Genomic DNA, 17,870 nt, shown 5'->3' on the forward strand with positions numbered 1-17,870 from the left:
CCATAGTTTGCAGACGCTATAACTTTTGCGCAAACCAATTATAATATGCTTTATTGGGATTTTTTTTAACCAACACTATGTAGCGGAATACATATTGGCCTTAATTATTGAAGAAATTTAGATTTAAAATACAATTTTTATTGGATGTGTTTTATAGCAGAAAATAATTTAAAAAGTATATATATTTTTTCCAAATCTCCTTTTTTTTCGTTTTATATCGCAAAAAATTAAAAAAAAAATCCCAGAGGTGATCAAATACCACCAAAAGAAAGCTATATTTGTGTGAAAAAAATGATATAAATTTACTTTGGGTACAGTGTTGCATGGCCATGCAATTTTCAATGTAACACAACAAATCAAACATTTGCCCTTGCAGGGGTTCCCACTACTACATATGAAAATCAACAAATTTAGCCTCTTGGCTTTGTTCTGCTGAAAGTGTGAACTGTTGGCAAATGTCAGTTGAAAAGATTGAATGCTAACGAAGGAAGTGTTTAATGGTTTTGGTCATTTTTTTTTATTCTTACTAATTCAGCTATGTGTAATCTGATTTCCTGCTATTTGGGTGTCTATTTACAGCATAGCAGTAGATCACTGCAAAAATCCTGGTTTATAACCTTGAACACTTCACCACCTGCTGAATACCAATGGTAAATATGACGTGTGTGTATATAGTATTTCACATTAACTTAAATCCTTTTTAATGTAATCCTTTATTCAAAAAACTACATGCAAAATATGTTTAAAATGTTTTTATTTAAAAAGACCAGAATTGTACAATAAAAAAGGGGACACAACCCTTTATTTAACCTTTACATTTTAGATGGTGGTGTTTTTATAATCGAATTTTTTTTTGGGATTTAATATTAAAGTTCATTATTCAGTGTATGGTGTTCTGTTTTGTTTGGCACGCTGTCCATGTCATACTTTCCTGAATCATGGTGTGATTTGTGTTTTGTGTTCTAGGCAAATGTTCTTTTCCCTAATCGAAGGGCACTGATAACTGGAGCAACTGGTCTTTTGGGCCGTGCTGTGTACAGAGAATTCAAGGACAACAACTGGCATGTTGTGGGATGTGGATATAGCCGGGCGCGGCCTCGCTTTGAGTATCTTAATTTACTGGATACATCTGCCGTGAAAGAGTTCATCTGCGAATTCAAGGTAAAATGCCACCTTTCTTCTTACCCTAACACCCCCCCCCCCCCCCCCCCCCCGTGCAGCCTCATTAGTGCAGCCTTATCAGCACACATCAGTGAAGGACAAAAATTACCTGTTTGCAAAATTGTATAACTGAATATATATATATTTTTTTTTCATTTAGCAAAAAATTAAAATCCCAGTGGTGATTAAATTCCACAAAGCTCAATTTGTGTGAAAAAAATTTGTTGGGTACAGTGTTGCATGACTGCAATTGTCATTCAAAGTGTGACCGCTCTGAAAGCTGAAAATTGGCCTGGGCATGCAGGGGGTGAAGCAATGGATTAGGGAGTGAAGCCTAATGTTTGGAAAGCTTGTGAAAAATGCTTGTTTTGTATTACCTGTACACCAAATTGGATATAGATGTTTAAAAAAAATCTCTTGAACTGGCTAAAAATTACTCGTGTGAATATTTGCCAGAACATAAGATTTGAATGCACCTACCCATTCACCTCAAAAAGCAGTGAAACCTAAAAATAACAACAAAGGTAGGTTTTTAACAAGTCATTTATTAAACAAATCTCTCCTGGCACCGGCTCTCCCACTGCCATCTCTCTCCTGGTGTCGTCTTCTTCCACCACCCTCTCCTGCCGCTTCAGTCTTCTCCCCAAGCTGTCTTGTGCCATTTTTTTCTCGCTGCCGGTTACCCGCTATAAAAAAAGCTGCTGTTCAGTTGCTCTTCCTCCGTTGTGGTGTTGCTCGCTGTGTGGTATCTCTTATATAGCCATGGGGCGGGGCCATCTGATGACATCACTCGAAGAGAGCGCCCCTTGTGATGTCAAATCAACTTTTTGCTGTTCCATGGGTGCACACAGTTTCAACCACTTGAGGACCGCGTAATGCCGATATACGTCGGCAGAATGGCACAGCTGGGCATATCAACATATGGGTACATCGCCTTTGAGACGCGGCATAATTAATAAAAATTGCCATAAAACTATGCCCTATTTTGTAGACACTAACTTTTGCGCAAACCAATCAATAAACGCTTATTGCAATTATTATTTATTTTTTTTTTTCTACCAAAAATAGATTACGTATTGGCACAGAGGAAAAAAATAGTTTTGTTTAAATATATATTTTTTGGGGATATTTATTATAGGAAAAAGTAAAAAATATAGCTTTTTTTTTTTTTTTTTTTGTTTATAGCGCAAAAAATAAAAACCGCAGAGGTGATCAAATACCACCAAAAGAAAGCTCTATTTGTGTGTGGAAAAAGGACGTTAATTTTTTATTTTTTTTTGGGAGACATGTCACACGTCTGCAATTGTCAGTTAAAGCGACTCAGTGCCGAATCGCAAAAAGCACTCTGGTCTTTGGGCAGCCAGATGGTCCGGGGCTGAAGTGCTTGACCTATTTTGGCATCTCAGTCTCGTAACTTTTTTTTTTTTTCTTTTCTTTTTTGCAAAATGTAAAAAAAAAAAAAAGTGTGCTCCAAGTTGCATTTTTTTCGGAACACATTAAAATTGCCATTTTTTAAGCCTGAAATTTACTTTAACATCCCATTTATGACATTTTTTTTTTTTTTGAATATTTTTCTTGGGTGAATTAGAACACTAAGAGGTTAAGGTATACCGTAACTACAACAAATACTGTAAGGGCAACTTCAACCTTGTTTTAAAAATCAATATTGAAACTAGCCTAGCATGCTTGTCAAACTGGCAGTATAATTGCTATAACTTTCTTCTCTTGTCCATTGAGGGAAATATTTCACCTTGAGTTATACTGCTGCCTTCAGAAGATTTGGACACTGTCAAATAAAAAAATCGTAGGCCAGCCAAGAATAAACCCTGTATGCACCATGGGACTTTTGGATGCAGTCTACTGGGGCTAGCTATTGTGCCCACCACTTTTGTCTAGGGCAGTGCCCCTTTTTTCTTAGGGAGCGCTTTCAGGCCTGCACTTGTACACAGCATGTGGGCGGATCTGACAACAACGGCCATGTTAAGAATGGGCGCATGATGACGTTCAGCCTGGAGCCTTCACTATTCTGGAATGCAGTACAGGCTTCCTGGTTGCAGTGGAGAGGATCCCTATATGCCTGTGTGGCTAATGATGATGCTTTTTCTGGGCTCTTGTGAGTCTCTGGGTTTCTGCCTTCCAAACTGGTTGTGGTAACTGCATTGGTATCCCCTGCTGGCTGCCTTACACACTCCCATTTTTTTTTTTTTTTTTTTTTTTTTTTTTTTTTTTTTTTTTAGCGGGCTAGACGCTTGCTTCTGGGATCAGGAGGTTCTCCCTATTTTGGGTACCGACAATATGCAGGTTATTCATGCAGTATGGGCTGTGCTTTGACTGTTTGGCTGTATACCACGATGGCACTGAGTGATTTCACTTCCCTCTATGGTGGTCATATTTGTCCTGCCTGCTGTCCCTCCAGCTTTGGTCTGTGGGAGGCTGTTCTGTATAGGCATTGTGGGGTTACCTTGCTCACAGTTGTGTTGAGTGTGTGTGTTTTTTTTTTTTTTTGGCATGTGAATCTTTTATCTTGTGCTATTCAGGTTGCCTCTGGTGACAACTTGGATTTGCAGGTGGATAGTGGTTAGTATTAATCCTCCTATCTTGTAGTGGTGCTTTTGGAATGCATACAGGCTGTTGTGGTCATCTTTGGACCGTGAAACGGGCAGGCCCAAACTTTTACATGTGTTTTTTGTTTTTCTGGGTTTCCACCTCCTGCAGCTGCATTAAACATCCTCTCTTGACTGTCTCTAAGGGGGAAAGTGATCACCTGCTGCAGCTCTGAGGTAGTGCAGGGTGCCATTTGGTATTTTTTATCCCTTAACCACTTCAGCTCGGACCAATTTGCAGCCTAAGGACCAGAGGTCTTTTTACAATTTCGCACTGCACTGCTTTAACTGGTAATTGCGCGGTCATGCAATGTTGTACCCAAATGAAATTTGTGTCCTTTTCTTCCCACAAATGGAGCTTTCTTTGATTGCCTCTGCGATTTTCATTTTTTGAGATTATAAATGGAAAAAGACCGAAAATTTTGAGAAAAAATATATTTTCTACTTTTTGTTATAAGAAAAATCGAATAAACTCCAATTTTAGTCCTACATTGAGGGCAAAATTTATTCAGCCACATGTCTTTAGTAAAAAAAATGTCAAGCGTATATTTATTGGTTTGCGCAAAAGTTATAGCGTCTACAAACTAGAGTACATTTTCTGGCATTTACACAGCTTTTAATTTATGACTGCCTATCTCATTTCTTGAGGTGCTAAAATGGCAGGGCAGTACAACCCCCCCCCCCCCCCAACTGACCCCATTTTGGAAAGTAGACACCCCAAGGAAATTGCCGAGGGGCATGTTGAGCCCATTGAATAATGACACAAAAAAAAAAGTTTGCAAAAAGTTGTCACTAAATGATATATTGCTCACACATGCCATAGTTATATGTGGAATTGCACCCCAAAATATATTCTGCTGCTTCTCCTGAGTACGGGGATACCACAGATGTGGGACTTTTTGGGAGTCTAGCCGCGTACGGGGCCCCGAAAACCAATGACCACCTTCAGGATTTCTAAGGGTGCAAATTTTTGATTTCACTCCTCACTACCTATTACAGTTTCGAAGGCCATAAAATGCCAAAATAACACAAACCCCCCCCCCAAATGACCCCATTTTGGAAAGTAGACACCCCAAGCTATTTACTGAGAGGCATGTTGAGTCCATGAAATATTTTATATTTTGCCACAAGTTGCAGGAATATTATAATTTTTTTTTTTTTTTTTTTTTTTTTTGCACAAAGTTGTCACTAAATGATATATTGCTCACACATGCTATGGGCATAAGTCAAATTACACCCCAAAATAAATTTTGCTGCTTCTCCCGAGTATGGGGATACCACATGTGGGGGACTTCTTGGGAGCCTAGCCACGTACGGGACCCCGAAAACCAAGCACTGCCTTCCAGATTTAAATATAAAACGCTACCAAAACTGTTGGCGATCGCAGGGATCAGGCCTGACTCTGCAATCGCTGTAGTTATGTGTTTAGTGTTTTGTAAGTGACAGTGATCGATCGATACTGCACTTGGGTGGGCTGGGCGGAGGGGCAAAATGCAGGTGCTAGCAGGTATCTGGGCTGATCCCGCTAACAATGCGTTTTTTTGGAACCCAAAACTGGGGACGCTAGTATAGATCTGATCTGATCAGATATTGATCTGTTCAGATTCTATACCACTACGGGAGGTGTATGCTTTGCGCGTGGGTGTTAGCGGTACTGGCACTAACCTAGCGCTGCCTGGGGCGACGCAGGCCCTGACCCTAAAACCTAATTGATATCACCCGCCGGGTGATCAGGGGGTTAAACCTTTATTGTGTAATAAATGGTGGGTGCCCTGATGCTATAAAAAGCAAACTAACCAGAGTCAACCGTAACACTTATACGGTGATCACTGGTGAAAGGGTTAACTAGGGGCAATCAGGGGGTTCAAATTTTTATTAGGTAGTATATGGGGGTCCCTGGCGCTATATAAAAACCTGACGGGGAACCTAAATAACGAACTGGCTAACCAGCGTCACCAGTTGCACTTATCCGGTGATCGCTGGTGAAAGGGTTAACTAGGGGCAATCAGGGGGTTAAAACCATTATTGGGTAGTATATGGGGGTACCTAGCGCTATAAAAACCTGGCGGTGAACCTAAAAAAATAGCTACTTAGCGGCACCAGTGACACTAATGCAGCGATCAGAAAAACGATCGCTTAGTGACACTGGCAAAAGGGGGTGAAAGGGTTAACTCTAGGGGCAATCAGGGGGTTAAAACCATTATTGGGGGGTGGTAGGGGGCTACCCTGGACCTAACACTAACTGCCCTGACAGTTTTTACTTTTACAACTGACACTGAATGCAGTGATCAGTAGATAAATGATCATTGCAATCGGTGACACTGTGACTGGGAGGGGGAGGGGGGGGGGGGGGTTTGTGTGCCTACATGTCAGTGTAGTGTTGGTGCACACTTACTTTTAGTCTTCTTCTCGTAGTCCGGTCAAAAAGACTCCCCCGAGGAGAATAACATCACTTCCTCCCTGCCTGTGTATACAATACACAGTGGGAGGAAGCTTCTCATTTGCAGGGAGCGATCGAGAGGGGATGGCCCGAAACCAACGGCCGTCCCCTCATCCCGGATCGCTCCTGAAGCGAAACGGACCCCCCATCCGCTGGAAGGCAAGCATGTACATGTACGTGCTTGTGCCTGTACATGCCATTGTGATGACGTACAATGGCATGCGGCGGTAGTTAAGTGGTTAACTCCCTAGGCTAGACCCAAGCAGGCTTTGTTCAATGAATCCTACATCCTGAGCCTCCATTTTGTGGGAAACGGGTCCTAACGGGCTTTGCTTAACAGTTATGCATGTGTGATTTTATGCCTGCGATGTTGGGGCTGGATGGGCGATTTCACAGAGATATCTTCCCAATCAAGTTCCCTTCTGTGTGGTTTGTAACTATCTTATGTGGCTGTACTGGGCTAAGGAACCAGCTTGCTAGTATACCCTTCCAGGCACTTCCCTTCTTAAACTCCTCTGGAAGGGGGTATGGGTAGGCATACCTAATTTTTCCAGCTGAGGAATTTTTTTGAGCCTCTGTTATGTCTCATCCCTCTTTGAGGGTGGTCTGAGTTGCAGGGTTTTCTAGACTTCAATCTCCGAAGCCACGTCTTGGCCTGGCCCTCATTTTCCCCTCTGTGCTTGATCTTCAGGTTCCTCAAGCCTCCTACTGGTTCCAGCATAGGGTACCTGTGCCTCACAAAAGTATAATAGGTAGTCGGGAAATTTGATTTGTAATTTTATGTCTCTAGAGCACCTGACGTTAACCCCTGAATGTTGGGCCTCTGTATGTGGCCACGCTGTGTAAAAGTCTCTCATATGTGGTATCGTCATACTCGGGAGGAGTAGCAGACGGTATTTTGGTGTGTAACTTTTGCTATGTACGTGCTATCTGTTAGAAATATCTTTTTATAAATGGACACTTTGTGTAAAAAAAAAAAAAAAAAAAAAAAAAAATGGGTTTTATTTTCTTTCCACCTTATGACAATTTTATGGAAAAAAAAATCTTCATATTTGTGGGAAAAAAATTACAATACTCATTTGTGTTATTTTTACCACAGATATGTAGCAGTCTAACTTTTGCGCAAAATTTATAAAGGAAAAATTACAAATTTGCTAAATTTCATAACCGAAACTAAGCAACATTGAATTTTTTTTTTTTTTTCAAAATTTTTTTTTTTTTTTTTTTTTTTTTCCATTTTATAGTGCAACAAAATAAACCCAGTGTGATTAAATGCCACCAAAAGAAAGCATGATTTGGGGGGGGGGGGGGAGGAGACAAAAAATGTCATATGGGTAAAGTTTTGCATGACTAGTTGTTCATTCAAAATGTGAGAGTGCTGAAAGTTGAAAATTAGCCTGGTTAGGAAGGGATAGTAGTGCCCGGAGGAATAAGTGGAACTCCACCCAAAAGAGGAAGTTTTGCTTGTTCTGCAACCCCCCCCCCCCCCCCACTGCCTTCTGGGAGACACACAGGTCCCAGAAGACAGCAGGACCATTCAGAAATCACAAGACTCACACATGCGCAGTAGGAAGTGGGCTGTGAAGGCGCAAAGCTTCACTTCCTGTCTCCCTTAGTGAAGATGCCGAAACATGCACACAAAGCCAATTGAAGAATCAGGTCGGGCGCTGACATCATGGGATACCTGGACAGGTAAGTGTCCTTTTTATATTAAAAGTCAGCAGCTACAGTATTTGTAGCTGCTGACTTTTAATTTTACAGGCTGGTACTCCGCTTTAAGGTCCAGCTTATAAATAATAATGTCAACGTAAAAGAAAAAGGGACCCCAATCAGAGGAGGAAGGAGAAAAGTGGAATCGTACATCACCCTTTTCTTAAAGGGGAAGGCATATTGTTTACCTAATTATAAATTTTAGGTCAAACAAAGGGGGTGAGCAACTGGTGTTTTAGGCTGGGTTCACACTGCTGCGGGGGGAGATCCGGATGTGATTCGCACCGCAAATCACATCCGATCTCCGTAGCGATGCGAGTTCAGCCATACAGATAGTATGGCTGAATTCGCATCGCTCCCGCAGCAAACTCGCACGGGACCCTTTTTTTTGGTCCGCAACAGAATCGGATCGCATTGGGGGTTCACACCATGCGATCCGATTCCTGTGCGAGTCGGCAGATCGCACTGCGATATGCGGACGGATCTGGGGGTGTCATTAACATATCATTGACACTCCCAGCCGTCCGCATAGGGCAGTGTGAACTGCCGGCGGGAGTAATGCGATGCGGGAAAACGCCACGGATTCGCGGCGTTCCCGCATCGCAGCGGTGTGAACCCGGCCTTAAGGTAGTGGTATAAGTGGTTTACAGTGCATTCGGAAAGTATTCACAGCGCTTCACTTTTTCCACATTTTGTTATGTTACATTACATAACAATGTATTAAATTCATTATTTTCTTAAAAATTCTACAAATACCACACAGTGACCATGTGAAAGAAGTTTGTTTTGAAGTCTTTGTAAATTTATCAAAAAAAATATGAAACTATCAAAATTGAGCTCAGGTGCATCCTGTTTTCCACTGATCATCCTTGAGATGTTTCTACAACTTGATTGGAGTCCACCTGTGGTAAATTCAGTTGACTTGACATGATTTGATAAGGCACACACCTGCCTATATAAGATCCCACAGTTAACCGTGTATGTCAGAGCAGAAACCAAGCCATGAAGTCCAAGGAATTTACTATAGACCTCTGAGAAAGGATTATATTGAGGCAAAGATCTGGGGAAGGTTACATAAACATTTCTTAACCACTACAATACAGGGCACTTTCGCCCCCTTCCTTCCCAGCCCAATTTTCAGCTTTCATCGCTCTCGCGCTTTCAGTGACAATTGCGCGGTCATGCTACACTGTACCCAAATTAAATTTTTATCATTTTGTTCGCACAAATAGAGCCTTATTTTGGTGGTATTTATTCACGACTCCGTTTTTTATTTTTTGCGATATAAGCGCAAAAAAGCGGAAATTTGGAAAAAAAACAATATTTTTCTTTTTTCCATTTTAAAAGAAATCCAATAAAATCAAATTTTATCATAAATTTAAGCCAAAATGTATTCTGCTACATGTTTTTGGTAAAAAAAAAATTCCGTTAAGTGTATAATAATTGGTTTGTGTGATCACGGACATATGTACGCAAATGATCATGTACATATGTGTGCAGGTGATCACGTACATATGTGTGCACATAATCATTGGGACAAGTGATTTTAGTGGGACATATGTGGGGGGCATGTTTTTATTATTAGGGACATGTGTTTTTATTTTTTGGGGACATGTATGTTGTGTGGTGTGTTGTGTGTTTACACTAGACTGAAGATCAGTGAGTAAAAAGCTGTAAAAAACAGCTCATACTCACTGATCATCAGCCGGCTGCAGCAATCTGCTCTGCTCTCCTCTCCTCAGCGATGACTTCTGTGTGAGGAGAGGAGGAGCCGATTGCCTAGCAACCGGCTGTTTGTTTACATCACATGACGGTCGTGATTGGACACTGCCGTCATGTGATCAGGAGGGCCAATCACAGAGCCCTCCTGCCGATCTGAGATGCGCCGTGTCCCGGTGACACGGGCGCATCGGGATCGCGCCGCTGCGCGGGCACGCGATCCCGCTCCTCCTGATGGACGTTCCTGAACGTCCTATCAGGAGTAGACGGCTCCCACCTGGCCGTATATGTGCATTGGCCGGGTGGGAAGTGGTTAAGCATTGACGGTCCCGATGAGCACAGTGGCCTCCATCATCCATAAATAGAAGATGTTTGGAACCACCAGGAAACTTCCCGGAGCAGGCCACCTAGCCAAACAGAGTGATCGCCCTGATGGTCACTCTGACAGAGCTCCAGTGTTTCTCTGTGAAGAGAGGAGAACCTTCCAGAAGAACAACCATCTCTGCAGCACTCCACCAATCAGGCCTGTATGGTAGAGTGGCCAAACAGAAGCCACTTCTCCAGTAAAGCGCACATGACAGCCTGTCTTGAGTTTGCCAAAGGGCACTTGAAGGACTCTCGGATCATGAGAAACAAAATTCTCTGGTCTGATGAAACAAAGATTGAAGTCTTTGGCCTGAATGACAAGCATGTCTGGAAGAAACCAGGCACCGCTCATTACCTGGCCAATACCATCCCTACAGTGAAGCATGTGGTGACAGCATCATGTTTTTTAGTGGCAGGAACTGGGAGACTAGTCCGAATCAAGGAAAAGATGGCTGAATGCAGCAATGTAGAATGCCCTTGAGTGGCCCAGCCTGAGCCCAGGCTTGAACCTGATTGAACGTCTCTGGAGAGACCTGATTGGAGCTTGAGTGCTCCTACAAAGAATGGGAGAAACTGCCCAAAAAATAGGTGTGCCTAGCTTGTAGCATCATACTCAAAAAGACTTGCGTCTGTAATTGGTGCCAAAGGTGCTTCACCAGAGTATTGAGCAAAGGCTGGGAATACTTATGAACATGTGATTTTTTTTTTTTTTTTTTTTTTTTTTTTTTAATCTTTGCAAATTTATAAAACAAACTTTTTTCATAAGCAAAAAGGGGGGGGGGGGGATTTGGGACTTTAAATGAAGCAAAACGCAATGCTTCCATCCCGATAATCAATAAAAATTGGAGTTTTTTTTTTTTTCATGTTTTCATTATGGAGTATTGTTTGTGAAATTTTGGGGAAAATAATTAATTTAATTTAATCCATTTTAGAATAAGGCTGTAACATAACAAAATGTGGAAAAAGTGATGCGCTGTGAATACTTTCCGGATGCACTGTATATCCTTTGGAGTGGATAGATTCACTAAAGATTTGAATGATTTACACATAGATAATACACAGGACTGTTTGTTATATAGTTTATTAAGAAGAATGGAAATCAACATGAGACTGTGGTCTTGTTTGTCAGATTGTATCACATTAGAAAAAATAAATGTATGTTGCGTATTGCTGGAGTAGAGATTTTCCAGAGCGTGGGTAATTTTTTCACTTTGTTTTATTTGTTCATTGAGCAACACTACATTATATAGTAAACACACTTGAGGGGGTATGTGGAAGACTTTTAGTGTTGGCAACAGTTGAATAAATAGATAACACAGTATTTATAGTTTTTGATTGCACAAGTATATTTTTGTATACTATACCTATAGTTCCCAGCCTCCTGTGTTGGGATTATTTTTCTGCACATATTCTTCCTTTCTGGGTATACCGAGATATGGCTGAAGATGGGATTCTTTTGTCTACTGAAGGATTTTTTAAATCTCCACTATTGTACCTCTGCTCTGTCCAGGAGTCATCCACCCTTTGTTTTGCCCATAGAGCAGAGCGGAGATCTGACAGGGTGGTCCCTGCACAGACTGCAGGGACCGCCCTGTCATCCGCCAGCTCAGCGGGGACAATGGAGCGATCCCCGCTGAGTAAGCGGATCATTACGGATCCGTCCCATGTGAAAGGGGCCTAAGACCAGGTTGTTCCTGGCCTGATGACTTGAATGCCGTGGGGGTTCCTTCTCCCTGTGTCTTGTTGATCCTCATGTTGGATTTTCAATCTGTTATCCTGATGTGGAGTCTTGGCGACCTTCTCAGTGCAAGGGTTTTTGTTTGAGGAGCTTTGCTCACCCATGTGCCTTCTGAAGGTTCTTGGGACATTAGCTGTTCTTACACCTCTGGACATAATATTATGGCTCTCTGCCTTAGATTTATCTTCATGCATTTGGACTCATTATCTTATGGATTATCTTGGGTACACAAACCGCAGCATCCATTCCTGCCATGCTCTGTTAGCGGTATCTGGTCTGATTCCTTTGTGTTTTCAGGTCTGGAGCAGCATTTCTTGTCCTATGTGTCATAATGGTAATGGCTTGGATGCTGGCGCGCTCTATCCACCTGTTCCCCTTCTTTGCTGTCTCTTTTACAGGGCGCCTCACCTGTAACTCCTTCTTCTGTGCTGCTTCCTTTTTCTATTGTCTCTGTGAGGCATGTTTTTCTTGGCTTTGGTATTGCAGTACCCACCTTCTTAATACGTGGGTCTGGAGACTGCTTAGTGTTTCCCACCTTTCTATATTGCTTTTTTTTACTTTCCATAAAAATCCTGTTCTCTGATTTATTTGATTTCATCATTAACTGACCATCAAATTTCCTCCTGTGGATCCACTCAGAGTATACCTTCTCATGCTCTACAAGTCTCAGTATTTAGTGCACCCTAGGAAACTCACTCCTGTCCACTCCTTCTGTCCTTGTTTGCTGCTAAATCTCTTCATATCCACTAATCTCACACTCGCCTTTCTATCTCAGCAGGACTGAACAGAAGAGAGATACACCCAACTCTTATACACTTGGGCGAAGCTCACAGTACCCAGGAAACTGGCAGAATTTTATTCATGTTCTAATTTCAGCCAGTTGGCTCCCCTTCTTTTCACCCCTCTCACCTGCTGATTGGTTGGCATTTTTTCTCAGGTAAATTGATTGCTTGGCCTTGTAGAGCATGGGATAGTACTCTGGGACGGCCCGTCCATTACGGGCACCCCCTCTATGACTAATGATTACATTCAGGCATAGCCTGGATCTATCCATGGCTGCCACTGCCACCCCCTATTCAGGCATCGGGTGCTTGAATTCCAGCAGCAGGGTTGTATTTTTAAAGCACCTGAGCACCTAACACTGAACGGTTTCCCTGCCAATCAGGTAGCGTGGGACTAATGCCCGTCCCCCGATTGGCTGAAGGCACATGCGCCCCGTTTGGACACCTAGCAGACCGAAGAAGAGAGGGGGCAAATGATGGGGCACAATGACTGCATTTGATGGGCACAGTGAGGCTGCAATTGATGATTTTTTTTTTTTTTTTTTTTTTTCAGTTTGTTTTCTTGTAGCCTGGATGGTCAGTAAGTGATGATGCAGACAGCCATCATTTAATAGTTTTTTGGTAACAGTGTTAAATTAGGCAGGCTATGACAAAATCTTAGTTTATTTTGGGGAAAAAATTATAATTTATGTTGCTGATTTAATAAGTATGCAAGTGTCATTACAATATTTATTTTTGGGGGCAGCTGTTCTTTACAGCACAACCAGAGTTTCTTATTACATTATTCAGATACGTTTTATGTGCAGCAAATGTTTTTTACTGTTTTTATTCTAATTGATGTCCACTACGTGACCACAGTGCTCTTCCCCAGGCTGTAGGCTTCTGTGTGTGCGTGGGCAGCCATCTTTTTCTTCAGGCCCCTTGCTGAGTCAGAGCCAGAGCACTCCAATTAGTAAGGTAATGCTGCTTACTGAATGGAAAGCTCTAGCTCTGTACCTCTAGCTGTAGCACTGGTGTTTTGTGTGTGGGTGTGTTTTTTTTTTTTTTTTTTTTTTTTTTTTTTTTTTAGTTCATTAATGTTTTCCAACAAACCTAGTACTCAAAGTCTGCAAGTTTGACTCGCTTCCCTTTTAAGTAGTTGTGAACATACAATGTTATAAGAACTTTCTAATACAGACACAGGTATGCAAGCACCACAACTGCTTTTGCTTAGTTTCAGAAAATATCTTTCTTGTTTGCAAGGTTACAAAGCTCTGTCATTTGACCATGCATCTTTTTCCTGATAGTGGGGAGCAGGGTTGCAGGACACTAAGTTCCGGTTCACACTGGTACGACACATGCTCCTACTTTGGGAGCACATGTCGCATGATGAGTATAAATGGTGGTTCCCTATGAGAGCCGTCTTAACTGGTCCGACACAAGTTGGTCCAACTTTGAAAAAGATAACTGCACAACTTTGGTCTTCAGGTCATTGAGTATCATTTTTGAAGTCAGATCATCATCTTTACTAATCCGACTTTGGCATGCAAGAATCTTGAAGGGGAAGTGCGTCCTAGGGAGTGATTCTAACTGTGAGGGGGGGGGGCTGTGTATGTGACATGTCACTGATCACCGCTCCTGATTACAGGGAGTGCAATCGGACACTCCCGCACCAGATTTTGCACTCTCCAGTTTTAGTAAACTAACCTCAGTATGCCTATATTTAATTTTTCTGTTCAGCTTGAGGTAGGATGCAGGCTGCTTGAGCAAGAGGACCTGTGCCATGGAAGGCTCTGATTGGGAGTGTGTGCTAGAGGCAAGCTGTGATTGGTTGAGGGGCGTGGTGGCTGAACAAACTGCACAGTGCAGGCATGCTTGGTGTCTGAACAATGTCCTGCAACTCTGAATGTCCAGCCCAGTGTTAATTTCGGCAAAGCACTTTTTTTATTTTTATTTTTTATCAAAGTTTTCGTCAGCTGCATGTTCAGTGACGAAAACTAAATGAAAATAAAATCGGAAATAAGTCAATTGAGGAAAACTATGCCTAAAATAAATTCCAGTTTTTGTCAATGAACGAAATTGTGAGAGGGATGTTTACTCACCTGGACTTCTGCTTTCATCAGAGCACCGCCTGTCTGTTAAAGCCCCAGCCCCCTGAATCTCTTGTTTTCTATGAAATCTACAATCCACTGCCAGACTGGGCTGGATAATCTAGATCTAGTGGTTCCCCCAGTCTGGCCAATGCGTGCAGATTGCAGCTACATGCTAGGTCGGCCGTGGGGGCTGGCCCTGCGAGTTAAACTTCTCGCAAGGTCGCATACGACTGGGTCTCAGCCTGAGTCGCAGCGTTCTTCCTGGCCGACAGCCCCCTACTTCGGCGGGGTGGCGGATCTGTCTGGGAGCGTTACCCGCATGCTTTGCTGGATTGGTAAGTAAGGGGCCTCCTCCTTGACAGATTTCAGTTGGCTTCTATACTACCTGAAGTCTGCTCTGGCTCCTTCCAGAAAATTGGTTTATCTGGGCCTGACTCTGGCTGCAACTCTGGCCAGAGCCAGAGAATTTCTTCCTCTGGACAAACTCCAGAAGTTGCATGCTGCGCTTCATCTATGGTTTAGCAGGTGGGCCCCCTTGCGGACCTGCATGCGGGTGTTGGGCCTGATGGGGGGGGGGGGGGGTCCCTGGTCTGCTGGCCTCCTTCTCCGGGAGGGCAAATCTTTCTCCCCTTGTATTGGACAGTGGTCACCACTAATGCCAGGTGGGGAGGTGTCCTGGGACTGAGCTCTGCTCAGGGTTGTTGGACGCTGGAGGAATCCGGACTTCCGTTCAACAGCCTGATCGCTCGAAGTTCCAGCTTATGTCTGGATCATGGACGGATCGACTTCGGGGGGGCTCCTGGTAACACAATGCCACCGTGGTGGGCGATGTATCACCAGAGTGGAACAAAGAGTTTGTTGGCAGTAACCAGCATCCTCCAGTGGGCAGAATGTCTGTCGCGTTCTGGCCCCCTCTGCCATACACATGCCAGAAGTGGAAAATTGACAGGTGGATTACCTCAGTCAGCAAGTGTTGGACCACGGGGTGGTCCCTTCACAGGACGTGTTTCATCAGATGTCTCTGATGGGGCACTCCCGAGGTAGATCTGTTGGCATCCTGGCCCAACAGAAAGGTAATGAAGTTTCTCTGGTGGCCCGTGGGGCCGGTATCGTCTGATCTACGCCTTTCCTCCTCTGAAGCTTCTGCCGCGGCTTTTTTGTGCAGGATCAAGGCCGAAGGGATTCCTGTCATTCTAGAGGGCCCAGATTGGCCTCGGTCTTCGTGCGCCAACCTGAGACAGCCCACATGTGTATATATCATGACAGCAGCATTAATAGATTAATATCTAAAAAGCAAGACAACGATAACAGTTAAACAATTACCAAAAGCAGTCTTGGTCTGGCAGACAGAAGTCTCTGGACACCACACGGCCACTCTTCCTCACAAAAGGAACATGCGCTCTTCTACAGGGAGAGGCGGAGTGCAGCTGATATCACTCCGCTCTCCCCTCTCTTAAGGCTGCAGCTGGAACTATAGGAGCTGTGTCGGCTTATGCGGCTGTCAGATCACTCCGCCGGCTGGCAGCAGCATAACCAACTGTTAAAAAAAAACGCAGTTCTGCCAACTTCCGGCAGAAAAAAAGCCCTGCCTATATCAAATAAATTGCACCAAGCACAGTAGGTGATACTGGAATGCCTCTGCTATCAAGTTGGATGTCCTGAAATGCTGTGCATTGGCATGTCGGCTTGTGGTCTAAAGTGGGAGCAGGTATTGGAGGGTTACAAGGCTGTGCTGGCTTAGGGAGCTGTTCAGGGAACATTGGTTGCTCTGTAACAGGAGGTTACAACTGAACCTATTGCTGAGCGAGAGCTGCTGCTCTGTAAATTGAAACTGTAAGAATACGCTGCTATATTATGGTGGTGTTTTTTTATTTTACACTCTCTTTATTACAAAGGTTTTACTTAAAATGTAAGTAACCCCCCCCCCCCCCCCCAGGGGGGTTCAGCTGAGTAAACAGAAGCAAAGAAGGTAGCTTCTTTCATCTCCAACCGCCGTGATGCTGTAAATGCGATCAGTTATGACACCAACCATTGGATGGGTTGACAGTTTGGTTCTGAGCACAACCTCCCATCGCAGGTTGTTACATTTTCGGTACGCGCCGGAAATGAAACCGTTTTTTATGGATGGGTTTACTTCCGCTTTAAGCATTCTGTGTCGGTTTTGTTAGCACGTGACGTCTTTCATGTTGAGGTCCCGGCACGCCTATGTGAATCAATATGGGTGGATATAATGCTCTGTGCCATTGTAAACAAACTCCAGGATGAATATTTAAACCTTGTTTATGACGAAAAGCTTGAAGTCAATGTCTTGCATTAAAACTACCCTTTCTGTAAAGGAAACTTGTACCAAAGAATTCCTGGCTGTCGTGTTCATACAATGGCTCCAGTTCCTTCTAAAGCACTGACCTGGAATTAATATGCAGATTCACTCTGACTTTGTAATCTGCATGCTTCCTCAAGACCAGTGATTAAAAGTACAGATGTCAGAGATAGCCAGGTAGTTTATTATTATTATTATTTTTATTTTATTTTTTTTAACAGGTTCACAATGGAAAATTCCCTGTTTCTTTCAGTACAGTTGTTTGTCAACCACTTACAGAACGGAAAATTTGGCTGCTTAATGACCAAGCCATTTTTTGCAATACGGCACCGCGAAGCTTTAACTGACAATTGCGCAGTCGTGCAATGTTGTACCCAAACAAAATTGACGTCCATTTTTTTTCCCCCCACAAATAGAGCTTTCTTTTGGTGGTATTTGATCAACTCTGCCGTTTTCTTTTAAATTATTTTCATTAAAAAAAAAAGTGACAATTTTGTAAGAAAACAAAAAACAAACAATATTTTTTACTTGCTATAATAGCTATCCCCAAAATGTTTAAAAAAAAAAAATTCTTCCCCAGTTTAGGCCAATATATATTCTTCTACATATTTTTGGTAAAAATTTTTTTGAAATAAGCATTATTGATTGGTTTGCGCAAAAGTTATAGTGTCTACAAACTATGGGAAAAATGTATGCCATTTTTATTATTATAAAAAATATATATATATTCTCTCTATATCTCTCAGGGCTTCACAAATTTGCTAGGAATCTAGGGGCCAGGTCGGTAACGGCGATCCGGACCTGTCCCTGGCCTGACATGGAGACGTTGTGAGGGGAAGATGGCGCCGCTGCCCCTGTCTCCAAGTCATTGCCCATAGCTCTTAGAGGGACATTTTATTTATTTATTTTTTTCAAATGACTATTTTCTTTTTTAATTGCATTTTAGTGTAAATATGAGA

The 17,870-nt window shown here is 42.7% G+C and overlaps 1 protein-coding gene across 1 annotated transcript in view; it reads left to right on the forward strand.

Annotated features, from left to right (window-relative positions):
* Positions 1 to 17,870, forward strand: part of MAT2B (methionine adenosyltransferase 2 non-catalytic beta subunit) — a 65,321-nt gene that overhangs the window by 19,798 nt on the left and 27,653 nt on the right. Inside the window, exon 2 of the mRNA XM_077473376.1 lies at positions 967 to 1,161. Within this exon, the coding sequence (XP_077329502.1) occupies positions 967 to 1,161 (195 nt within the window). The remainder of the gene's footprint in view (positions 1 to 966; positions 1,162 to 17,870) is intronic.

The sequence above is a fragment of the Lithobates pipiens genome, unplaced genomic scaffold (assembly GCF_037356315.1).
Source record: "Lithobates pipiens isolate NorthernLeopardFrog02 unplaced genomic scaffold, aLitPip1_a1.2 Scaffold_8, whole genome shotgun sequence".
Lineage (NCBI taxonomy): Eukaryota > Metazoa > Chordata > Amphibia > Anura > Ranidae > Lithobates > Lithobates pipiens.